This window comes from Pogoniulus pusillus, chromosome 1 (assembly GCF_015220805.1).
Source record: "Pogoniulus pusillus isolate bPogPus1 chromosome 1, bPogPus1.pri, whole genome shotgun sequence".
Taxonomy (NCBI): domain Eukaryota; kingdom Metazoa; phylum Chordata; class Aves; order Piciformes; family Lybiidae; genus Pogoniulus; species Pogoniulus pusillus.
In genome coordinates this window covers 29814741-29839927 of record NC_087264.1, presented here as the reverse complement: position 1 = coordinate 29839927, position 25187 = coordinate 29814741, and the positions used below count along the sequence as shown (strand labels likewise).

General features: G+C 39.8%; 2 protein-coding genes and 1 long non-coding RNA gene across 6 annotated transcripts in view; 2 read left to right on the top strand and 1 right to left on the bottom strand.

The window, feature by feature from the left end:
• RBM25 (RNA binding motif protein 25) overlaps positions 1-20194 on the top strand; it is a 35242-nt gene extending 15048 nt beyond the window's left edge. For 2 of the 3 annotated variants that reach the window (XM_064146927.1, XM_064146936.1), the window contains exons 5-19: positions 176-233; positions 1338-1498; positions 3843-4025; positions 6200-6253; positions 6511-6594; positions 10154-10428; positions 11603-11825; positions 12123-12212; positions 13836-13909; positions 14620-14770; positions 15166-15490; positions 15880-16154; positions 16455-16553; positions 17602-17649; positions 18630-20194. In XM_064146927.1, coding sequence (XP_064002997.1) covers positions 176-233; positions 1338-1498; positions 3843-4025; positions 6200-6253; positions 6511-6594; positions 10154-10428; positions 11603-11825; positions 12123-12212; positions 13836-13909; positions 14620-14770; positions 15166-15490; positions 15880-16154; positions 16455-16553; positions 17602-17649; positions 18630-18722 — 2193 coding nt within the window. In that variant the 3' untranslated portion in view covers positions 18723-20194. The remainder of the gene's footprint in view (positions 1-175; positions 234-1337; positions 1499-3842; positions 4026-6199; positions 6254-6510; positions 6595-10153; positions 10429-11602; positions 11826-12122; positions 12213-13835; positions 13910-14619; positions 14771-15165; positions 15491-15879; positions 16155-16454; positions 16554-17601; positions 17650-18629) is intronic. The other variant, XM_064146947.1, reaches the window with a different exon arrangement.
• LOC135177299 (uncharacterized) lies at positions 9086-24145 on the bottom strand. The gene is made up of 3 exons (XR_010303027.1): positions 23679-24145; positions 20960-21062; positions 9086-9287 (listed from the first exon to the last, which is right to left on the bottom strand). It is a non-coding gene; the product is annotated as an uncharacterized LOC135177299 (long non-coding RNA).
• The window catches only part of PSEN1 (presenilin 1), a 26037-nt gene continuing 24731 nt past the window's right edge, over positions 23882-25187 (top strand). Inside the window, exon 1 of one of the 2 annotated variants that reach the window (XM_064147060.1) lies at positions 23882-23984. The gene's annotated coding sequence lies outside the window, so the exon portion shown is untranslated. The remainder of the gene's footprint in view (positions 23985-25187) is intronic. The other variant, XM_064147068.1, reaches the window with a different exon arrangement.

Below are 25187 nucleotides of genomic sequence, written 5' to 3'. Positions count from 1 at the left end.
TCACTCGACTATCAGTCCATTACGCTTGCCTGTAGGGTCAGTAAGTGGAGAGTACAGCTTTTTTTAAGTGGTAGGTGTCAGTGAACATGGACACATTTTATTTTCAGTAGTGCAAAAAGTAGTTATGTTTATGTAATGTCTTGAATATAATATTTAATATTAATCTTTAATGCAGAAATGTGGCTTGGTTTTGAGTTGGAAGAGAGTACAAGGAGCGTCTGGAAAACTTCAAGGTAATTGTTCATATTTTTCAAAATTTGCAATCAGACTCTTGGCTTTATTTCCTAGCAGCTTTTTGAATGTCTGACATATTGCTATTCTTAATACTTCTACGTTTTATGTTTCTGTATATGATGCTTAACTGCTAAATCCTTCCTGGTAAAGGATTGGGTTTTTTTTTTTCCTTGACATCAAGACAGTGAAGATAAAAAAGGCTGAGAAAGATTAAATGGGAAAGTGTCTCGGAGGCCTGATTTTTTTCTTGCCTTTCTGTTCTGAGACTGAATCAGGAGTTCATAGACCATCCCTGAGAAAAATTTTCCAGTTTGGACTTAGTCTCCAAAGGAGTGTATTTGCAATACTACTGATACCCTTGCCATTACTTAGTATTATCCTGCTCTGTTGAGATTTTCCTGATATAAATTTTATCTTCCTTCCGTATCATCAAATTGATCTGATGTATTTTTTTCTTGTAACCTTTCTGCAGTGGGTGCAGGAAACAATTTTGGTTACTCTTTCTTTGGTGTTACTTTTTCATATCTTTCCTAGGTTGTTTTTTTTGGTTGTTGTTTTTCTGTTGCTTAAGATCCAAATCAATTTATTCTGCTCTGTTTATTTTGCTCTCATAAAGTGGGTGTCTTATGTACAACTTTGTGTTATGAAGAACATTGTTTGAAACATCCCTCCCTCTAGATGAACAGTGAAATGTTGATTGACATCCTAGGTTTTCAGGCAGTTGCAAATCCACCTGAGATGCATCTTCATGTAGACTGCATTCTTTAGTTAAGAAAGATATATGAAAAGGTTTACTAAAAGAATTGTACAATGCTCTGGGTTGGAGGGGACCTTTAAAGGATTGGATCTAGTCCAATCCCCTTGCAGTGAAGTGAGGTGTCAGGTTGCTCAGGACCCCACTCAACATGACCTCAGCTGTCTCCAGGGATGGGCCATCTACAATATGTGTGTTGCTTTCACCTTATGCATTGGGCGATTGTATCAAAGCCTAGTGAAATTAATGATGTTTCTGACTTCTTTCATATTTTGATTCAAAACTTTGTTTTTTCCTACATAAATCACCCAAGAGCTTTAACACTTTTAATTTCAATCATCCTTTTCAGCCTTTGGATTTTGTGAGTACAAAGAACCAGAATCTACCCTACGAGCACTGAGATTACTCCATGACCTCCAGATTGGAGAGAAGAAGCTGCTAGTCAAAGTTGATGCAAAGACAAAGGCTCAGCTAGATGAATGGAAAGCAAAGAAAAAGGCTTCTAATGGGGTAAGTATATAATCTATGACAACTTATTTTGGCAGAAGGGCAATGTGACATGTTGGCTAGATCAGATTGTGAGCTTTCTTAGTTTCTGTTCTTGTCTCTACCCTTAGTTCATTTTAAGATTTTACCAGAATGACATCAGTGAGTCCGAAGATAACTTGAGAGGCAGTGAAATATAAGCTGTTAATTTGCAAGCATTCAAAGTTAGATGTAAACTACAACTGCATCTCCAGAATTTGTTCTGTAATTCATACTGAGGGGTAGTACGTGTTCTACCTCATGATTCTGTTGCTTCATTTTTGGTTAGAAACTCTTAAAAGTATATGATCTTGAGAAGTAAATGTTACTTGATCAGAATCTGTAAATCATCTGTCTGAGGAAAACTTCCACTGATGATCTTCTAGAACAAACTAATGAAAAGGGAAGAAGTAGACCATTTAGTAAATGATGCAGTTACCAGGCAGCAAACAGCTTACAGACATGTAGGAGATGGGGAAATTCCTCTTGTTCAGAAAACTATGAAGATATTAGACCCCCTGCAGCAGGTAGATTTCTTAAATACCAGTTCGGAATTGTTCCTGGAGGTATGTAAAGTACAGTGGGAAAAAACGTTCTTTAATTTTATTTAACCAGAACTAGAGGCATAGTGATGACTCAATGTACTTGACACACATTTGACCATGTACTGAGTGTATGGGATTAAATGCAATGGCTCAGTAAAGCAGAGTGCTAACTTCATGGGTTTTGAATGTGCACTAGTTGTTAATGTTGTTAAGGGTGTGATTTGACTGCCCTTTCCATTCCACGCATGCTTGTTTCCTGCTGGCATCACCTCTAATACTGTGCTTCACAGCTGATATTATAAAACAAGCTTAAAGTATCAGTGAAGTTCTTGTACATTTCTTTCATGAATTCTGTGTTCCATGAGCTTCTCTGGGTTATGGTCAATCCTGAGGGACTGATTGTAATGAAGCAGAGGGTGCTGTTTGTGGCTGTGATGAAGTCAACAGTATGTGCCAGTTTTGTTGAACTGTAGAATGAGTTTATGGTTGTGGGTTTTTTTTGGTTGGTGGGGGTTTTTGGTTTTGTGATGGTGCAACAAAATGCTGTGAATTGCAGATGAAACATACTGTAATTGTACTTCTTGTGATTCCTTTCACACCATCATTGGTGTGCTGGTGCCACTCAGATCAAAAGTTTGAAGGGTTTTAAAATACTTTTCAAGAAATCAAAGATGTGCACTACAACACAATTTCTTGTAGAGGAAACACCAAGCAAACCTATATCTAATTAGCTCCTCTCCCTGATCACTTCTCTCTGGACCTCTTCGATTCCACTCCCTGTCACTGCCTTCTAGCTCTTTTCAGCTTTCTCCTCCTTGGCCTGGCACCCTCTTCAGCTCCAACTGAATCCTCCCTTCCCCCTCATTCTTAGCTGCTGCTCCATCAGACCCTTCCCTCCCCCTCACTCCACCCACCACCTATCGCTTGACGGGATACTCAGCTGGATTCTCAGGTGAGGTTCCATTTTTCTAAAAGATTCAGGGGACCAAGAGGTGGGCTACCTTGCTCATTGTGCAGATCATTATTCTACCCTTCCATGGAACATTTAGTAAAATGCACTTCTTTGTATATGTTCCCTTTTGTCCCTACAAAGTGGAAAGGGACAAAAAGATGAAGAAAGTAGGTAATAAACCATAATAAGGAAACGTTTGCTGTACAAGGAACATTTGCCCTGTCAATGTTTCTTTAATATGGTTCTCCCATTATAAGTTTCAGCTTGTAAGTTATAGCTAGACATTTGTATTGCATGACACTGAAGCAGAAGGCTTAAGAGAAGCTGCTGTGAAAAGACTTGAAGATTTAGAGGATACAAGGCAGAAACTTTTCACCAAGAACTGGACTGTAGCTATTGCTTTCCTTTGGGTGTGTGTACACTTTCTCTCTTCCACCTTAAGCACCATTTATCTGTTCTGTTTTATTATGCAATCTTACACTTGCTCTCTGCAGCCATTCCACATGTAAAACTATGTGGTCCCTATGGTATTGCCAGTGTGAAAAGATCTGACTGAAATAATGCAATCGAAAATGACTTGTAGGTGGCTTGGTTTTTGTTTGTTTGTGGGTTGTTTTTTTTTTTTGGCTGGTTTGTGTTTGATTTGGGTTTTTATTTGTTTTGTTGGTATGGGATGGTGTTGTGTGCTTTGGGGTTGGGTTTGGTTGTGTTTTCTTTTTCCCTTGCAAATGCTGTAGGGGCATGAATGTGATGAAGGAAAGTGAACTTCTGAAGTAAAACGAGTATTATTCTCAATATGCTGATCCCCATCACCTTGCCATTTTCTCCTTAGAATGCCAGACCAGAGACGACAACTGAGGATGATGAAGCACTGGATGAGGAAACAAAGAGAAGAGATCAGATAATTAAGGGGGCCATTGAAGTCTTAATACGAGAATATTCCAGCGAGCTCAATGCCCCCTCCCAGGAATCTGACTCTCACCCCAGGAAGAAGAAAAAGGAAAAGAAGGAGGACGTATGTGTTTTGATTTTGGACAAAACAGATTTTTCTTCAACTCACCTTTATATAATGGCCAAATCTCGTGCAAATACTTTAAACCTAAACTTCTGATGAGAAAAGAAATCAACAAGCTTTGATGTCAGCAGCGTTTTTTTTTCTTTTTTTTTTTTCCTTAAGCTGACAGTCAGTTATAGACACCATCCATTCAGGATGTTTTAGGCATCTAAACTTCTTGGAACAGCAGATTTGAGTCTGGTCAGAAATGAACCAACCTTTTATGTCTCTGAAGGTGGAAATACTGAATTTAGTGCAGTTTAATTTGTATATACATCTAGGTTTTTTTTCAGATGAGAACTTAGAAAACAACTGTAACGAGTTCCTGCATACTGTCCATCTCTGTTGAATGTTGCAGGGCTCTTTTATAGTGGCAGAAGTTTGCTCTGGTAGTTTTTGTCAAAGTTCTCATGCACCTTAATCCAACTGGTTGCAGCTGTCTCCCCAGAGGTGGAAGCTCTTCGTTAGGTGTATATATTTATAAATTGCAAACTTTGGAGGGATCCTTCAGGGATGAAAGGCATATTGTAATCTTGTTGCCTTACAGAATCAATTTTGCATGTCTCAATTTGGCTGGATTTCATCAGATGGTTTTCATATATTGTGTAATGCAGAAAAGCCCTCTTAAGCAGGAATGAATGTTCTGGTTTAGACCTGCTTCTGTGGATGACCTTTTTATGGATTAATGCAAAGTGGAGAAGGGGGAATAATAATGAGCAAACTCGGACTTAGCTTTTCCAGCCAAATTTCTAACCATGGGGAAAACAGGCTTTCACGCCTCACATTCTGCACCTACAGCGAAAGAGATTGCAAAATTGTTTGACCAAGATTTCTATTCACTTAAGTCTTCTGCAAAGTACCTTTTCCAAGGCAATAATGCAGTTTCAAATGCTTATGGAGTTTAAGTGCGGTGCAAGAAGCAACATCTCCCTCAGGGAGTGAATACTTCTTCCCCCCAGCATTGTTAGCCATGGCTGACCTGAGGTATAAGAATGCTGAGCTGAGAAATTTGTTTTTCTTTCCTTTCTCTCCCTTTGGGAGAAGATGCTATCTTGGATGAGAACTTGCAAATGAGTCACTGTCTAATGCTGTCAGCTGTATTTTTTTGGTTACAAGCATTGTTACAATGTGTGTTTTCCTCTGGGTACGGATATACATATATATATATATGACCATGAAGAATGCCAGGTAGTTAAATATTGTAAGAGACCACTGCAGTATTGGAAAATCTGTGTGCAGACTATGTCCGTGGGAGAGAGGGATGTTCTGCTAGCTCTGTATTGTGTAGAATTTGACCAATATGAGCTAGTCATGTAGACAAATAAGCTCTTTTCAAAATGTAGCACTTGTGGGTTGAAATTACACCCCATCATCCTTCCCATACTGGGAAGGAGGAAAAGAAACTTGGAAGTTGCCATCTTTGGCCTATGTGGATAGATGAGGGAATGAAGAGATGGTCCTAGCTCATGGCTCTCTTGTCCTTAAAGGAGAAGGAAGACAAGGACTGTGAAGGGTGGGGGGGGAGAGGGAAGATGGATGTAGATACATGGTTGGGTTGGGGGTATGTGGAATCTCACCTACCTGGGGGCTGTTGTCCCCTGAAGAGCTTGGTGTGAGGAAGGCTACCACAAGTGGTAGCAGCAGAATCTGTTAGTTCTCCTGGATGACTGGTGTGGGGGAGTTGAAAATGTGTGCAAGGAACCGAGAGTGAATGGAATCTGTTTTTCAATTTGAAGCACGGGGGAACCTCGCTAATTCGCACTGTTAGTTAGGAGGTGAAATCTACCAAATTCTGCGAATTAGCGAGTAAATAAAGTCAAGAGATACCCAGCACAAAGACTGAACATTCATATTGGCAAGTGTAGCTTAGTCTTAATGATGCTACCATAGCATACTAATATCCTCTAGTACGCTTGTAATTCAGTGAAGTCTTACTAACCTGAGACCTCACCTTGTGTTTTAAGCAGTCCAGAGAAGGGAGAATTAGCGAGGTTCTTCTGTAATGTTGTTGAGTCAAAGAAATGAGATCACAGCAATACAGTATTGCTTTGTAGTACAAACATACAAAACATTGTTTTTCAGAGTAGTGTGCAATCTATTTTTAAAAAAAAAAATCTCCGTGGATTTTTCCGCAGATTTTCCGCAGATTTCCAGTGGCCCCACTGATACCTTATCCACTCATCACCAAGGTTCGTTTACATTGTAGGCTTTGACAATGACTATGTTTACTGCTAGTTGCCAGATTTGTGACTCTTGTCCATCTGATTTTTTGTATTTTTTTTTTTCACTCATTAACATCAGACTGTCAGGTTTGGTACTTCAGAAGGACTTTATTTATCTCTTGCAAGACTGGTTGAAAACTTCTAACCTTCAGCTTTTCTCTTGTTCTCCTGTGTCTGTGCAGATGGCTCTTAATGCTTTTCCTCCTGTCCCCCTTGTTTTTTAGGAGGATATAAATGCTATAGAAATGGAGGAAGACAAAAGAGACCTGATATCAAGAGAGATCAGTAAATTCAGAGACACACACAAGGTAGTATTCTTGTTTTTGCACTTGATACAAATTAGGCTTTTTCAAAATCCAAAAAACCACTATTATAAAATGTAGCAGTTCATTGCAATGTCACTTAAATTTATGTTTATATTAGGTTTAATATACATATAGTTCTTTACAAGTCAAAAAAAGACAACTACCACGTTAAAGTGGCCCTAGACATCTTTATGCTAAGACTTTTGATAGCTACTGAGTATTTTGCAATCTTCTCACTTTATCGTGAATAAAGACAACTTAAGTTTCTACACATACATTAAGTCAAGATATTTATAACTAAAGGCTAAACGGGGCTGCAGTATAAGACATACACTTGAGTGTGTTTCTGTAGGTAGATTTGTAACATTATCCAAGATTTTATGAAGAGTTAAAATTTGAATTAAATTTAAGTCTTTTATTTTAATAGTTCTAAGTTAAGAGTGGGGGAAGATTAGAATTAGGTCAGTGGTAACCAGACTTACCAAACTTTAGATGCATGGAAGAACTGTAAATTCCCATAAAGCTAATCTATTCATTGACCCCCACCATTATGATAGAGATCATATGGTGACTAATGCAAGATGAAACTCACAGCTTGGAAAGTAACATGGAATAGGATGTAAGTATGAGCTTCTGTTTTTTTTATACTTATGGATGCCCCCTCAGAAAAATATGCAAAGGGGTAACTGGCTTGGAAATATTTGTGCACATCAATTCCCACCTCAGGGTTACCACTTACAGAAGTTTCCACTAATGCTAGTGCATCTGTGAATGTTTCTGCTTTGGAAAATGGTACCTGCGGATAGTAAAACACAACTCTGCATGTCATATTCTCATTTTAATGTGTAGCTTAAAGTTGGTGTTATTCTTTCCCCAACAAGATTGGAGTGGTCCTTGGCCTAGGGAAGTATCAGCAAGCTCTTCTTTTGAGCACACACACTTAATTCAAAATATCCCCAAGTCAACGTTAAGGAAAATGTTGAAGGTACATCAAGGTGAACTATACCCGTGTGTTATTCAGCCTTACCACATGCAATCACTGGGGGTGGTACCATGTTTTCACATGACTGTATAAATGTAAACACGAGTGTCTACACGCTGTTGTATGTACACACGTTTGGGTTTTCTCTTGACCGACATTGTTGGAGATAAAAACCTAGGGAAAAACTCTACAAGAAATCATTTGGGGAAGCTCAGCAATCAAACGTCAAACTGGTCAGTGGTGAAACTTCAATAGAGTTATGTTCGATTCCAAGCCCCAAGTTGTCACTGGTACTAAGATGCAAACAAGTTTTTAAAAATCAAACCAACCAAACAAAAAACAGGCTTCATTATTTCAGAAGCTATTGGGCATTTTACTGCCTTTAAATTATTGGGGAGGCTATTTTGGGTTTCTCAACATGAAAAATCAACTGAAAGTAGTTGTTGTGCATATTGGATCTGCTTAAAAGGGGCTGTTGACTCTTTAGCAGCTGGCTAGTGAGCACAGTGAACCTTTGCATGTTTTTGGTATGAGTTTATAAAACAATAACCACAGACTGTCAGGGTATCAGCAATTGCAGGGGGCGTCCATTTACAGCACGGACGAGTCTGAAGAGAGCTCAAGGTAAGATTTATAATTCTTCTACCTGTTCATTTCTGTTCATTACTTCAATTTATTCAATACCGTTCCCATCCCATTACCCTTTCAGATCCTCTTATATAGGCTGATAGACATTGATGAGGTCAGATTATTATAAAATAGGGAATTTTTTTAAATTGGATTTTAAGAAAGTAGACCTACAAAACGTAATTTAATACTCCAAGACTTGTGTGTATATTTACACTTGTGTGAATATATTAAAAAAAAAAGGAGGGAGAACCCCACTCTCTCGATCTCAATATAAACAAAGTTGATGAAAGTGTCAAAAAATCAGGAGTTCAACCAAAGAAATTTCTATTGGAACACCTAAGATAACCTGTAAGTATCAACCACTTCAGTATATAAACTTTTCTTTAAAAGTATTTGAAATTTGAGGTAAGTTGGATTTTTAACAGTTGACAGCCTAGTTGAACATCTGACTGTACTGAGGTTTAACACCATGAAGTTCTATAAAATACAGTCCTTCAGAAATAGTGTTTCAGTTCAGTATATAGAGTAGTATTTAAGTTTTAGGGTTTTTCATATCAGTTTTCTGCCAATTCCTGCCATTTTAGTCCCTTTTTCCTTTTGTGATTCAATGTATCCAACATTGGTTTGCCTGTATTGTGCTATCAATGCAGTGTAGTTTCACTGGATACATTAATCACTAGTGAATTAGCTTTATTTCTGTGATCCTTTGTCGGTTCTTTGGTCCCTGTGCCTATGGCAGAAGAACACTTACCAGGTAAGATTGCTTTTTAAAGTTGTCTTAAATGCTTTGTTTAAAAGAAAAGAAAAAAAACAAACACAACCAAAACAGAGAAAATGCTGTTTTATTGTTCCAGTTTTTAATTTCATTTCAGTGATGGTAAACGTGGAGCCAAAGGGGATAAACCTGTTTATTCTGCTCAGTATTTGTTCAAACAGTGGTATTCTGGCATCCATCAGGTTGAAATTTGGTATATTTGGTTGTTATTTGGTATATTTGTGAACCGTGTACTTGCTCTTCCTCCCAGAAACATAGCTTATAGGCAAGGTTAATCCAGTGTTGGCGGTCCATGTCCTAGCACAGCATCTGTAAGTTAACACACAACAATTGCTTCCAAGGATGGATTTATCTATCATTCTGTTGATGTATTTTCTATTGTCTTATAGGAATTCTGGTCATAGGAACTGTTTCTAATTGAAAAAAAGTGGCAATTTTGTACAATTTTTAGTAAAACCTGTAGCAGGTAACCCTTTAGTTTCTGTGTTTTGAAAGAGCTATTTCCAACCTTTTTTAAACTCTTTCCATCTTGTAATGGTGGAAGTTAAGGATTCCATTCTGCAGAGTTCAGTTCTTATCAATGAACTGTTAAAACTTTTTTAGGGAGGGAAAATGGGAAAAGTTTCAGCTCTCTTCACTGTTTAACCACATGCACCATGTGTAAGTGGATGAATTCCTTTACCCAAGTTTTCATATAGGACAGTTTTGGTCTGCCAAGACTTTTCAGAAAACAACTCACTGCCCCAGTAAGCATTTTACTGAAATATGTTTTTCCTAGTTGAACAGAATTAATTTTATCAGCTAGGAGTTTGTGTTGCTTGTACCCAAGTGGCTTAGAGGGCCAACAGAATTTGTGGCCTGCTTGAATCATGACTGGCGGTGCACTCTGTATGTGCAGTTTAGTAAGCTTACAATATGAGGCCAGCCCTGCTCTGCTAAGGTTGGAGATTGCTGGTCTGTGTAGATCTATGCTTTTGCACGAAACTTAGTCTTGTGATTGCTGCATTTTGATTTCATATTTATGAGTTCAAAAAACTACCCACCAAACCCTGTTTAATATCTTTAAATTAGTGGCGGTTTTGGTATTTCCATTACCAGCCTTGTGTGTCGCGCCGGGAATACCCAGGTCCTGTGACTACAAAATTAACTATGGAAGTTCTCTTGTTGGTTTTTAGAAACTGGAGGAGGAAAAAGGCAAAAAGGAGAAAGAAAGACAGGAAATTGAAAAAGAACGCAGAGAAAGAGAAAGGGAACGGGAGCGTGAACGAGAAAGGAGGGAGCGTGAAAGAGAGAGGGAGCGTGAACGAGAGAAGGAGAAGGAACGGGAGCGTGAACGGGAGCGAGATAGGGATCGTGACCGAACTAAGGACCGAGACCGTGAACGAGACCGAGATCGTGACAGAGATCGTGAAAGGAGTTCGGATCGCAACAAGGATCGCAGCAGATCAAGGTAAATACACCTGAGTTGCTACTTATTTCTGCTTTTCCTGGTGCTGTTTAGTGAGCACACCTAGTTCAGATCAGCTGCCATCCAAGAGAAAAAGGTCCTTTGGGGAGATCAAATGAAAAATGGGAAATCAGAATTTGAGAAAATGCTTTATTTACACAAATGGGGAGAATACTTGACTCAGCTTCACTGCATGGGAGCACAGGGACTGCAATACACAATAAACAGCTACCCAACCATGACTTAAAAACACTATTTTTTTCTCAAATCTCTCTCATTTTCTCATGGGTAGCTTATTCCTGCTTTAAGTTCTCTTATGTCTATAGTATCCTTTAGCTTAAGTAGGTCTTAATTTTTGCTTTGATGCATGGGATTTTTTGGTTGATTTGTTGAAGAGTTTTTCATGAAAACAAGGGGATTTCCCTTTTAGTCTTAAAACTGACTAATCATGTCATGCTGTAGATCAGGGCTCCTCAAATTATGGCCCACGGGCCAGATGCAGCCCCCCAGGGTCCTCAATCTGGCCCACCAGTATTTACAGAACCCCCCATCCCCCCCGACGGGGATTGGGGGGGAAGCGAAGCAGCCACTTTCTGCCACTTAATCCACTCGCCGGCCTCCACAGCCCCCAAGCACCCACCGGGACTGGCCTGGAGCCAAACTACAGTCCGGCCCCCAACAGTGTCTGAGGGACAGTGAACCGGCCCCCCGTTTAAAAAGTTTGAGGACCCCTGCTCTAGATGCTGCTTTTTCCCTCTTCACCACAGGAAAAAGATAGTGGTTTCAGTTCAAATAATCTCGTCAACAGGGTTCAAGCCATCTGTAAAGCCATGTAAACATGAAAGCTTTATTAAGCATACCATTTATTTGTGAGGTTTTTTTAGTGTCAGATACAGAGAATTACTAACACAGTCTGATAAGAATTGCTGTGTGCTTATGCTTCATTTCTGTAGATAGCACAATTTAATGTTTAGTGCTTAGACAACTACTTCTAGGTAAATGCAATTTTGTATGTTATCGGTGTCAATTTATGCTCACTGCTGTGTCAGCTAAACATCCTGTGCAGCTGCAGAAGAGTAACTTGAAAGATACTATAGTGTGTTATGCATTTGAAGTTAAGTCATTTGAATGGAGAGGAAGGCTCTCTACTTAATTTTGGACTTTCTCCTTTCTTTAGAGAAAAGAGCAGAGACAGGGAAAGAGAAAGGGAGCGAGAACGGGAAAGAGAACGAGAACGAGAGAGAGAGAGAGAACGCGAGCGGGAACGGGAAAGAGAGCGCGAGCGGGAACGAGAACGGGAGAAGGATAAGAAGAGAGACCGAGAAGAAGATGAGGAAGATGCCTATGAACGACGAAAACTAGAGAGAAAACTGCGGGAAAAAGAAGCTGCATATCAAGAGGTAGGTTGGGATTTTTAGGGTGCCTTAAGTCTGAGAGGTCATGTCTTCTACTATAAAGTATGTCATTCCTTCTTCCTCTCCTTTTCCTAAATTAATTTTTTTATCCTTTGACTCAGTGAATGAGGCTGGAAAATATGTCACTGTCAGAACAACCTTGAACTTCTTCTGACATGTCAAATTGTCAATAAATAGTTAGCTTCGTTTTAATGCAGCTGGTTTTAAACAATAAAATTCCAAGTAGTCCCGCTATTTTTGATGTTCTTGAGACTGAAGTGTGTGTGTTTTCTTCTATTGTAGCGTCTCAAAAACTGGGAAATCAGAGAACGGAAGAAAAGTCGAGAATATGAAAAGGAGGCTGAAAGGGAAGAAGAAAGAAGAAGGGAAATGGTACAGCTTTTATTTCTACTTGTCATTTTCCCCCCTTGTTCTTTGGGTCTTAATTAGAATGAAATGTTGTACTGTTCTCTAAATGGATAATGATAAAGCTCTGATTTTGTATAAGCACCATGTATGTTTTATGCAAAGATGAAGAGTTAATGGAATTGAAGGAGAAGATATCTAGTGAAAGTGGGAGTACTATTTAGAGTCTGAAAAACAAAGCCTAGTGGCTTGGTATTGTGAAGGTAAAAGAATGAGAAGTAGGCAGCAGAAAAATACTATGGTTTGTTCATCATGCACTATTACCTCTGTATTTGTCAGGTTTATAGCAAATCCTACCATATGTTCTGTGGCACTGGTGGAACTAGACCAGCCTTTTTATTTCCATCCAGCCTGTGTGCCTGAACCTTCTATATAATATCAAAGCGCTTTGTAAATGCCTGTCTTTGGCTCATCAGTTGAGAAGTAATCACAGTTCTGTAACACTTAAAAGTTTTGTCCAAAATAACACACTTTTGGAAGAGAGATTCTGTTCGATATTACACAATGTTAGGGGTTGAGAGGGACTTCAAAAGATCATCTGTCATCTCATAGTTTTATACTAAAGAATAACAAAGTGCTTATTTCACTTCACAATTCTTCCAGAGAATAAGAGAAGATATTAGAAAGTTCTAAGCAGGGAGTCTGGGAAATGTTTAAAAGCAAAATATGCTAAATATACAAAGAGAGGCGGGAGAAGAAGAAAAAAGGTATTTGGAAATACACTGGTTTATGTGGAATCTAGTTTTTCCCCTTAAATGCTTGAGAGGGGAAAAGGGATATTTACTTTTTGTGATCCTCCTGGAGGTTGGCTCTGGATAGCAGCTATTGAAAGCAAGGTTAAATTTTGTGAATTCACAATTGTAATTTATTTCTCAGTCATTGTCTTAGAAATATCTTACTGCTGGTTTAAAGATACAGCTTAGTGATGGGTTAGTGTCCTAGTTTATACTCTCCTTCAAGAGGAGCTTTAATAATTTTCTTTTGCATTTTATCGAAGTGAGGGAATTTTTTTTTTTCTTTCTCCATTGTCCCCTTCAGTTTTAGGCCTGTGCATTAATAGAGTGGTACACAGTTTGGAACAACACAAGAAGAGTGTGCTTATCCAAAAAAGATCCTTTAGATTTGCTTCTGTGCCTAACTTCAGTTTTGAGGGTTTTTTTGTTTTTCTTTGAGTTTTTTTTGTCTTAAATCACAACTGATAAAACACACTTAAGTTGCAATGTTAAAATATCCAATATTAGTCTTAGAAGTTTTTTAATACAGTGATGTGTTTTCAAAAAAACAGAGAGAGAGGAGTGTATATCTAAAACCCCTTTGAAATTTTAATAACAGAACAGGAGTTTGGAAGTGAGACACATGATCCTAATGGGTGTACTCTCTGTTATTGCACATATGAGAGCAAATTAACCACTTCCTGGAAGAAGATGCAATTCCAGAATCTTTTGGTTTTTGGTCTGGAAAACTGTATTTCTAGTTTGAAGCAGAGTAGATATAAAAGTAACTTACTAATAATCTTGCTAAATGTTAAGCTCTTGGAAAGAAAACCAGAAATTGTTGTATAACATTACTTTCTGTTTCAATTTCTTGCAGGCAAAAGAAGCCAAACGGTTAAAAGAGTTCTTGGAAGATTATGATGATGATAGAGATGACCCAAAATATTACAGGTATGTAGCATTTTGTTGTCTTGATTCCTAACAATAAAGTCTTCATTGTTCATTTTCATACAGCTATGTTTTTTGTTGGCAAAGGCTTATGGAGTTCAGACTTGACGGATTTTGTGGTGATTTAAGGGTTATATAGTTCCCTAAGTTACTTCAGTGTGCCTGTGGTATGTGTCAGAGGGAGAAGGGAATCTCCTTATTGCTAGTTGTTAATGCTGGGGGGTGACTGCTCCTTCCTGTCACTTAACTTGTGGGCGAGGTGGAACAGAAGTCAGTGTAATGTCAAAATAAGGTGGCAGGGGTAGAGAGAAGGGATCAAGCATGTCTCTTAAATTCTCTACAAGGAAATCTGTAAGTTTTACAAAGAAAGAATCTGTAAAGGAAGGGAAAGGTCTTTCAGCATGGGACTAAGTAAAATTCGCATCAAAGTGATATAGCAGAACTGGTTCTTCTCAAGTAAAAACCTATAACGTAATTTGATTATTTTTCTAAGATCTCTAGAGCTGTTTAATGTGATGGTAGAGATCCTGAACAGTGAGGTTTGGAACTGGTATCTTAGGCTCTTATGTTACAAAAGATAGAGGACACCAGTTGCTCTCAGGAATCTTATTCTTGTTTAGTGGAATATACTCCTGTATGAGGTATTTCTGGTGTTGTGGTTCAAGATTTGCTTTGGAATGTTCTTTGAAGTACAATATCCTTGCCTTTTACAGGGGTAGTGCTCTTCAGAAGAGGCTACGAGACAGGGAGAAAGAGATGGAAGCAGATGAACGAGATAGGAAAAGGGAAAAAGAAGAATTAGAGGAAATTAGGCAGCGCCTTCTGGCTGAAGGACACCCAGATCCAGATGCAGAACTCCAGAGGGTAAGAAGCTGTTGGTCTGATAGGTATTCTGGTGGTATTGAAGAAAACTGTGTAAGAGATCTGTTTGTTTTTTCTTGAAAAGAAGTTTATGCGAGTAGTAAGAACACTGGAAACAGAAGAAAAAAAAACAAACCCACACAAAACCAATCAACCCCTTTGTCTTTGGGGGAAAACAACAACAAAAAAACCCAACAAACCCAATTCCCTTCCCCTGCTTTCCAGATCTATGTTTGGATGGAACTCAAAGCCAAAAGTGTTTCTGATTATAATGGCAGTAGTTCTATATATTTATTCCTGAGTAACAGGAACTTTAGGAAACAGGATCTTTAGATTGCTTTCAGACACTGGTGTTTTTCAGAAGACTTCTTTCTTGCTAATTGTCTGTTTCATTGTAGATGGAGCAGGAAGCTGAGCGGCGTAGGCAGCCACAAATAAAACAAGAGCCAGAGTCTGAGGAAGAAGAGGAAGAAAAGGCAGAAAAAGAGGAGAAAAGAGAAGAGCCAGAGGAGGAGGAAGAGGAGCCTGAACAAAAGCCCTGCCTTAAACCCACTTTGCGACCCATCAGTTCTGCCCCATCTGTTTCTTCTGCTAGTGGAAATGCAACACCTAACACACCTGGAGATGAATCTCCTTGTGGCATTATTATCCCTCATGAAAATTCACCCGATCAACAGCAGCCAGAGGAGCACAGGCCCAAAATAGGACTGAGCCTCAAACTGGGCAAGTTTATGTTTTACTTCAATGTTCCATATGTAACAAGAGTGAAAAACATGCCAAGCTGAATAGCCACATATTTACAAAATGGATTGCTATGTTTTGACGTACTTTTATTAAGCTGTTGTTATCTATATGCTGTGCTTGTTTTCTCCTATCCAAAAGATACATTTTATAGATTTGTTGGTTTCAGGGCAGAGGAAGAAGGCTATTTTTCCAGAATCTTGAACAGATACCTTTGCCTTTTTTCATAACAGAGCGATAGATTAAAATGCCAATGCTAGGAATTCACAGACCCTTACATAACATACAAAATTATATTTGTCAAGGAATGTGTGAAGAACAAACTAGTTCAGCTGCAGCTTACAGTTATGTTGTTCTGTCTTGGGTTGTAGGTGCCTGCAATAGCCCTAATCAGCCCAATGCTGTAAAGAGGAAGAAACTTGCTGTGGATAGTGTTTTCAATAAATTTGATGATGAAGACAGTGATGATGTGCCACGGAAAAGGAAACTTGTACCCCTCGATTATGGAGAAGAAGATAAAAGCAATATTAAAGGCAGTGTTAATACAGAAGAGAAACGCAAACATATTAAGAGTCTCATTGAGAAGATTCCCACGGCAAAACCAGAGCTCTTTGCTTATCCTCTTGACTGGTCAATTGTGGATTCAGTAAGTTAGCGTATTTTATTCTGAAGACTTTTATTCAGTCTGTCTTGAATTGTTGCTCCGGTTTGTCTAGCAGCTTTATGGAAGGGGGAATAAAGACCCTGAAAAACTTTTTTGAATAACTGCCAGAAATACTTGCAACTGACAATTTGTTATAGGTTGTCTCATTGATAGCAAAACATATATTCTGCTAAATAGCTGCTTGGGTCTCATAGCTGCCTATCTGTCAGTATGGTTTTGAGATAGTGAAGCTTATGGAAATAATGAATTTAGACTTTAGTCTTGTTTTGGTTTTTTTTCCAGATTCTAATGGAACGTCGAATTAGGCCTTGGATCAACAAGAAAATAATAGAATATATTGGTGAAGAAGAAGCCACGCTAGTTGACTTTGTTTGTTCAAAGGTTAGTAATACCTTCCACTTCCTTTGTGAAGTCTGGGATTTGCTTCTGATTTGAGGTGCAGCAATGACTGCATTATCTGTAGTTGCAGGCAGTTTGTTCTTGGCTTCCTTGTAATATATGGTGCTAAAGTTGGTGTACTTCTGTGCATGCTTATGCACAATATGTACATGCTAGATAGCTATTTGTTACCTGTTAGATAAATATGGAACTAGGTAAAGAAATGAGCAGTTGACAAGAGTTAGTATTAGAAGTCATTCTGCTATCACTTTTAGCTGTTGCTCAACTTGTTTGAACTCTGCATAGCTTCTTCCATCAAACTGTAAACTAGATTCTAAGAGCTTGTTTTTTTTAAACTGTCATGACAATTTTGTGGCTTTTCATCAGTAGAGAATTTCAACAAATTTTACATCTTTCATGATATTCATGTTCACAATGGGTTTGTCTTCATTTATCTTTTAGGGCTGCCCTATGAGAGGCAAAACAAATAATAGTTTTGTGGCATGAATGGTTAGCAGAAAGTGGAAAGCAGTTGAACGTTGCCGAGGCTTAAATATTTGCCAAACTTAAGTGCCATACTCTGGTATTGAAAGACAACTTAGTTGTTTCTGAAAAGAAAAAAAAATGAAATGCTTAACAGGCAGATGGAAAATTCAGTTATGAAGAATGATACAGGCAGAATTTTGCCTTTGTCTTCTATTAGGAATTTACTGTTGAAGGAAAGGAAGCTTATTCTTTAGAACAGCAAAGCTTAATTGGAGGTGCAAAAATAGCCATCAAATACAGGACCTCTTGAATCTCTGTAGCTTCCTATAACTTGCTCCTCAGTAGCTAGTCATAAACTCACTATGATGTAATCTCACTCACTATGATGTAATCTGAAGTGGTTTAATACTTATTTTTGTCCTAACTAATACTAAGAACTAATGAACTGCAAATACTATGCATGTGTAAAGCATTCAAAATACTTGAGAAGTAACTGGGTTTTATCCCAAGATGTTTATATGGCTTACTCCAAGTTTCCAGTCTAAAACCCATTTGTTTCTTTCAGGTTATGGCTCACAGTTCACCACAGAGCATCCTGGACGATGTTGCTATGGTAAGCAGAAATTGCATAACTGATACATGTGTTAGATGTGAAAACTGTTGTGATGAAACGGATTGTGCTAGCACAGGCACGATTTTGCAATTAGAGCATCTAGGTAGAAATTGCTAATCCCATATTTGCACATGTGGAACAGAGATTCTGTCCCTAATCAACAGTTACAGAACCATCTCAGAAATACAAACTTTTATTCCTTCTCTTTCTTTTGTAGCTAGATTTTTATAATTAGTGGTTTAGTGGGTTTGTTCCTTGATGGTAAGCAAAAGGTGATTTTTATCTAGGAGAGTAAAAGCTCTTTTGCCTAGTGTTGGAAGGGAGAAACTTAATGAGATAATGCCACTACTTCACCACACTGAAAGGTGGAGAAAAACTATTTGTCCATACTCTTCCAATGAGGAAATCTGGAGACAAAATTGGTAGGAGCTAGACACATAGCAGAAGTTAGTAGGTTGTCCTTGATATGACTAGTAGGTTACCTGGGGAACTTCCCAAGAGGAGATGTGCATACTAAAAGTTTGCATGAGTTCTAGAAAAGCCTGAATAATAAGTTCAGGGAAGAGAAATCCATTGAGACGATTTTTTTTATTATCATTTATAAATATCCAAGAAAGTTTCAAGCTGAAAATGAGCAGAGACTGAAAGAAAATTAAGGGGAAATATCACATGTGTATCTTCTATTCTAAATGTTCTTCCCAAGCCTGTCACTTCTCTGCCCCTTCCCAAGCCACATTTGGAGACTAGGATATCAATACTTTTAGTGCTCAACAGTTGCATTTTGGAAGCATATAATTGAATCAGAATCATCAGTAAAGTCAGATGACAAATTCACTGAAGTTGTATGCAGTGCTTCTCTCAAAGGCTTAACTTAGATTACACTACCTCCATTTTGTAATGTATACAATGTGTTTAGAGTCACTTTCTTACTGGAGTGCCTAACCTAAAACAATAACCTGTAAAATTTATATTTCCTACAGGTACTAGATGAAGAAGCTGAAGTTTTCATAGTCAAAATGTGGAGGTTATTGATATATGAGACAGAAGCAAAGAAGATTGGTCTAGTGAAATAAATCACTGTCCCTGCTTCTAGAGTTCCATTTCAATTTTGGGCTTTTTTCCCCCCCCATCATTCAAAGACTTCAAATTTTCTCTGTTCTCAGAGACTTGAGACCTGTATTTTTTTTATGTAGAAAATGTGAAATTTTTTTTTTTTTTTTTTTTGGTCCTCTGTTCTGGGGCCCTCTTTTCCCTTCTCAGTTAGCTGAGCCCTGCATTGGTTCTTTTTAAAATTCACAAGGTACAATTACCGGTATGGTTTATAAGCTGCAGCTACTGTACATGCTCGCTGGTAATTTTATGTTACTCTGATTCTTGTAAATATCAAGGGAAAAAAAACAGCCCCCGTTTTGCAAAAACATTTGCACTTAATGTGGAACTAGATCAGATAGAGATGAAGGCAAATGAATTAACTGCAAATTTATCATTGCTTAATTATTTTATTTCTGTTTTTTGCGTATTCTCCCTCTTTATTTAAGTAACGATCAGAATACAACTGAAAAATAAGTGGCTCGAGCTGCTTTCACCGAACAGCTCTGTGTCATTTGGTTCCCTCAGACTTCCCATTCTGATGGGGACCAGCACCAGACTTAGTACTTCGTTGCCCATTTAGAATTCCTAATGAAGCTGGGAACTTTCATCTCTTGCAGATGCTCTGCATGTTTCCTAGGAATTGCAAGTTGCACAAAATTTTTTGTTCTTTGCTCAGTTAAAACAAGAGCAGGGCCTCAATTCAGTAAGTGCTACTTAATGGGTTTTTTTGTTTGTTTGGGGTTTTTTAAACCTAAGGTATCTTCTGCTGAGTTTGATTTTAGCTCTTCCCTACTACCCCATCTGTCTCCAAATTATCAGGTTGGTTTTTTTTTCTTTGTAAGAGATTATTTTTTAAAACTTTTTTTAGTATTTAGGAAAAAAAAAACCTGTTTGGACCATAGCAGTTGACAAAAACTAAACCCTGAGTTTTCAAACATAGCCGAAGTCTTGCTTTTATCCATACTGTTAAACTAGCCTGACTTTTGTTTTCTACTGTAAGCAGCCTGTTGTTCACAAAGAGAAGGGTGGTATTTGCCTCCCTTGTTTGTGTGGGTTCTTCTAAATGGGCTGCCCCAGTATAAATGACGAGATGTACTGTAAACTGCATTTTTTTATCTCATACCTGAGTAAGAGGACAACTTGGTAATGTACTGTGAGCTGTTTTGATTGCAGGAGGGCTGTGGTCCAAGGAGCCAACAATCTCAGAAACATTTTTTTAATTTTTAAACACAGTTCTTAATAGCAAGCAAATAAAGTAAAGGTGTTCCAGTATCTCTATATTGTATTTAACTGAAGGATACAGGTTGACCTGTTCAGAACATGTAACTGTGACCTTGAGTTACTAGTTCTTTGTATCTGGAGAGGACACTTGAAAACACTGTTCTTAACAAATGGGATCATGTAAAGGTTCCGCCATGTAAATATTTCAGATATTAAAAATGTATATATTTGATTTAAGGACTGATATTCTTTTGGAGTCTTGCACAGCATGCATTTACATTTAAATACTGCTTTCTGAGTCAACAAATGTTCCCAACTTTGGGGTGGGGTAGTTTAAAACTACCTCCTGTTTTGTTAGGTGACTAGAAGCCTGCAAATGCAGACGTGATCCCAGCAAGTTTTTTTTCCAGCCCTGTCATAACGACACATCACAACATGCACCTTTTTTTTCAGTTTGAACTGTAGTGCTCAGATGTTACTTTTATGTTGCACTGAAGGCTGTGAGAATGTTTTGTTACTTACATGCTGCAATCTTACTCTTTATTTTTCTCCCCTGCAACTCGGTATTACCCCAAGATATCACTTCCCCATTCTTCCCATACAATTTTGCATCAGCATTTACAAAAAATTTTCCAAATTCTATATAAATTCAAATCTTGCTCTGTAGTAAATACAGAGAAGATGGTGAATTAATTTCATTTTGTCCTGCTACTATGGTATTCGCTATCTAATTACCAGGAGTTAACCCAAATGTGTTGTAATGCCATTGTGTGACAGATTGCCTAATGTCCTTGTTGGGATTCTTCAGCAAAAGGTCAAATCGTTAAACTTGAGCTTATTTTCTTCTGCCCTATGCTGAAGTTGTACACTCCTCTACTATTTATTCGTTGGGCATAACCTTCTGGCCTTCCTTTCCTAAGGAAACTGAAGGTATCAGAGTGAGGAAGATACCTAAAATTGAAGCTGGAATGGTAAATATCCTGGTGTGAATACGTACCTGTGATCTATGTTAGATAGGATTGTCCTGCTGTGGCAGGGGGGTTGGACTCGATCATCTCCTTGGGTCCCTTCCAACCCCTGATATTCTGTGATCCTGTGACCTAGGAGCAATTGTGATGTTAAAAAAAAAAAAAATTGTGGAAATTGAGGAAGGAATGACTTGACTTGTGCAAGAACTTCAAATCTCCCTCATTCAGAGTGCAAAATGTTGCTTTACTCCTTTCCAAAGTCACTTCTAGTGTTTCCTTCTTACTCGATGTTACTGCTTCTCAGTGATGACAGTATACTGTGTCTGTAGTGCTGGGGGCAAAGCACAAATTATACTACTGGGAAATTTCTATATAAAAAGTAATTTTTAACTTATTTTCTTTCAACATGCAGTAACAGAATTATTTCAAGATAAACTTGGAAAATTTGGGGTAGTAAAAACTTTTTGACAACATGACAACACATCATTGCTTCAATATGCGATTTAATGCACGCTGTGTGTGCTATGATAATGGTTGCACAGATAAAGAGCACACTCAGAATGAGATCCATCAGCAGAGTAGCATTTATTGCCACTGGGTAGTCAGTGCAGCACGCCATAACATGATTTGTTCTGTGATGAAAAGGTACATCAGAAGATACACGTGGTGCATAGAAGGTAAAAAATAGCTATATATACAACAGAACTGAATATTATGCTAGTTGTTGATCTGCACTTAACAGCAATGAGGCTTTACACCTTAAACTAACACATACCTTGGTCTCCCAATAACCATTCTATGTAACTGACATTTGTAATGTGTGAGTACAAGAGATAAAGTATCATTGTTTCATTAATATGCGCTGAAAAAAGAATGGGAAGCCATGAGCAAGTAAGATCCATTGCCAAGAATTAGGTATTTTTATATTGTTGTTCATTTGATTTCTTTATTCTTAGATATTTAACCTTCTCACATACTGATTTGCTCTTTATAATTTTGGGTATTCCCTTCTTTTTAAGCAGGAGCCTGCACTAAAAAATAATCATCTAGCTAGATGATTATGGCTTTAAATGGGGGCAGGGGGAAGGCCCCAAGCAATAAGTGTAGTTTCTTACTGAATGCATTGCTATAATTGAGAGGAGAAGCATTCTTGCTTCATACTTTTACTAAATGGAGTTGCTACGTGCTTGCAGGAGTAGCATTTCAGAGACAGGACATGCTGAAAACTCTTGCCTTTTGTGTTACAGAAAGGTCACATCTTTTGATATTCTCTTTTCCTTTGTAGACGTACTGGATGTCATACATGCAGACATACATTAGGACACAGACTTGCAGTGTGATCAGTGTTAGTGGGCACTTCATCAGAGATCAAGTCACTATCAATTACAAAAATAGAGACTAGTCTGGTACAGATGTGTGTCCAGGTCTAGGTTTTGCCTTTTTCCTTTAAAATGAGTTTTATTTGGCCAATGGTTGTTAGGCATCACTTTCGGTCTAAAAATGGCTTTTTTTACACACAATTTTTATGCATATGGCATACTTCAGTTGGTCTGACCATAGAGTGTCAACACAGCATCTCTATCCACATGGTTATGTCAAACCCACACTTATGTGCAGTACTCCAGTGGCACTTTGTTTTCCCATAGATTTTCCTATCCTTACGTAGAGCAAAGCCAGAAGGATGCTGAGTTGTCGTAAGGGTATCACAAGCTGGGATAAAGATGGCAACTTCCCACTCCACGTGCTGCTGGTCAGGCCACACCTTAACTACTGTGTAGTTTTGGTCCCTGCTATACAAGAAGGATGTGAAGGGGCTGGAAAGGATCCAGAGAAGGGTCACAAGAATGACCAAAGGACTGGAAGGCCTGTCTTATGAAGGAAGGATGAAGGAACTGTTCAGCCTTCAGGAGACTTAGGGGAGACCTATATAGCAGTGTAAGCTGCTCCTATAAGGGGAGACCTTATAACCATGCACAAGTATGTGAGGAGTGGCTACCAGCAGGAGGGAGACTCCCTTTTGACAGTCACTTGTTAAAGACAAGGGCTAATGGGGACAAGCTGGTAGGGAGGAGATTCCAACTGCCATCGGAATAAAGTCCCGGGGAGGTGGTGGATTCCCCTACATGAAACAGTTTCAAGGCCCAGTTTGACAGGGTGCTGGGCCCTCTCATTTAAAGTATATTCCTACTATGAAAGATTGGACTGGATCGATCCTTGAGGTCTCTTCCAACCTGGTATTGCATGAATTTGTTTTAAACCTGTGGAATTACATGGTCCCTCACATTTTAGAATTATGGTCTGTCATGGCATTTCCTCCTATCTGTCAGGCAGTTAGGTTAAGACTTCTAAGAGGAAATGCAGAGTGCTCCTCCAATGCCAGGGAGAGTGCGGCAAATTTCAACTTCGAAATTGCCTTTCCTCTCCCTGCTCCAGCTGAGTCACAGCTCTACTCCATAGCACCACTTTCCACGTTCTTGGAAAGATGTGTTGGGGCCAAGACTACGTTCCAGTATCGGGTTTTATTTTGAAATGCCAAGATCCCTTTCATTACACTTTTCTGGAAACCGTTTCTAACGCAGGTAGTAGCTTACATCTGACAAATTCAGAAGCACCACGAAGTGCCTTTTCTCCTACCCCTGCTCTCCACTGGGTAACAGACTCAGCAGCACACGCTGCACTTCCCTTGCAAGGCTGCTGTCGGCTGACGTTTCAAAGGCGCTCCCTCAAACCTACCCCCAGCCTGCTCACCATCTCTGTCCTTTCCAGATGCCACCCCCTTGTCTGGATTTTATGCCTTCGCTGAATAGCCAGCTCGCAGCTTCTTCCAGCAGGGGTCCTGCTTGCTAGTGTGCCTCGCTGAAAGGAGGGGCAGATTCGCTCCGGTGCCCCATGGCCCAGCGGTTCCCTTGACCCGGCGATGGCCTTCCCTCAGCCGCGGCTGGCGGAAGTGAGGTGGCGGCGGCGGGCGGGGCGCGGGCCGGAAGCGAGCCGGGCCGGGCTGCTGCGGGGCGGCGAGGAGCCGGTGGTGGAGTCGGCGGGAAGTGTGCAGTGCAGGTCGGTCTGTCAGCGGCAGCGCAGGGTACGAGTCGCGGGGGCCTGCCTGGGCCGGGCCGGGCATAGCAGGTGTGGAACACGGGGTCGGTGCGCTGCGCCAGCTAGAGCTGGGCCGGGGGTGGTGGCGGAGCAGCGAGCCGGCCGGGTCGACGGGGGCGGAGGCGGCCGGCTCTGGTGTTTATGCGAGCCCTGCGCCACACGGGCGGGCCGGGTGGGGTCCTTGGCCTCTCCCCAGGCCATGAAGGGTGGGGCTGAGGTGGGCCGGGTAGACACTGACAGGGTCGCCTCTGTCATAGTGCGACGGGCCCGAGGGGCTGGCGAGGCCGGGCGGGGTCGCGTCAGGGCCCGACCCTTGCCCGTGCGGCCTCAGGCAGTCGGCAGCGAGGGGCGTTCGTCCTGTGCGGGCTGGTCTGCGGACGGGGCAGAGCGGGGCACAGGCTGCGGCGAGGTTGCTCTGGCCCGGAGTAAGGCTGGGGGTGGCCTGAGCGAGGTGGCTGGCAGGTCCCACAGGAAAGCTGTGGTTGCTGCCTGTGGCTTGTTAGGGAGATAAAGCACGGGTTAGCCGGGCCGCGCCGCCTTTCCTGTGGCTGATAGAATCTGGCTTTTCTTTCCCTTTTGAGAAGGGAAGACATCGTAGAGCTTATTCTTCTATTACTGGTAATTGCTAGGCTGGATATAAATGCACCAAAACTACAATTGTGACTCTAGCTCTTCTTCCTGAGGATAGCCAAAGGAGGCAAGGAAAAGGTTTTTTTAAGACAGGCTGCTTTAACATCAACAGTTTCATTAGAAACTGCCCATCTTCTGGCAAAACGTACAAACGTAACTTGTGTCTGCTAATGCACGGTTCATTGCTAAGTGTTGCTCGTTCTTGGCGATATTTCAAGCTTGGGAGTGTTATTTTATTTAAAAATAGAAAACAAAGTTGTTTAGGAAGATCTCCTGAATCCATTTTCTGGGCTTCTGGGCCCTCAGAAGGGGTTGCTTTAACAAACCTAAGTGCTGAGGCCTGTTGGATATTGCCATTCAGTCTTTGGTGCAACACTTTCCAGTTTCTCCTTCCTGTTTTCAGTTTCTCTCTACTCCTTAGCAGCTGGGTTTTTTTTTTGTTTGGTGAGTTTGTGATGGTTTTCTTTATTTGCCTTTAAGATTTTGTGGGTTAGTGTTTTGGGTTTAGGTTGTCTTTTGGTCTGCTCTAACATA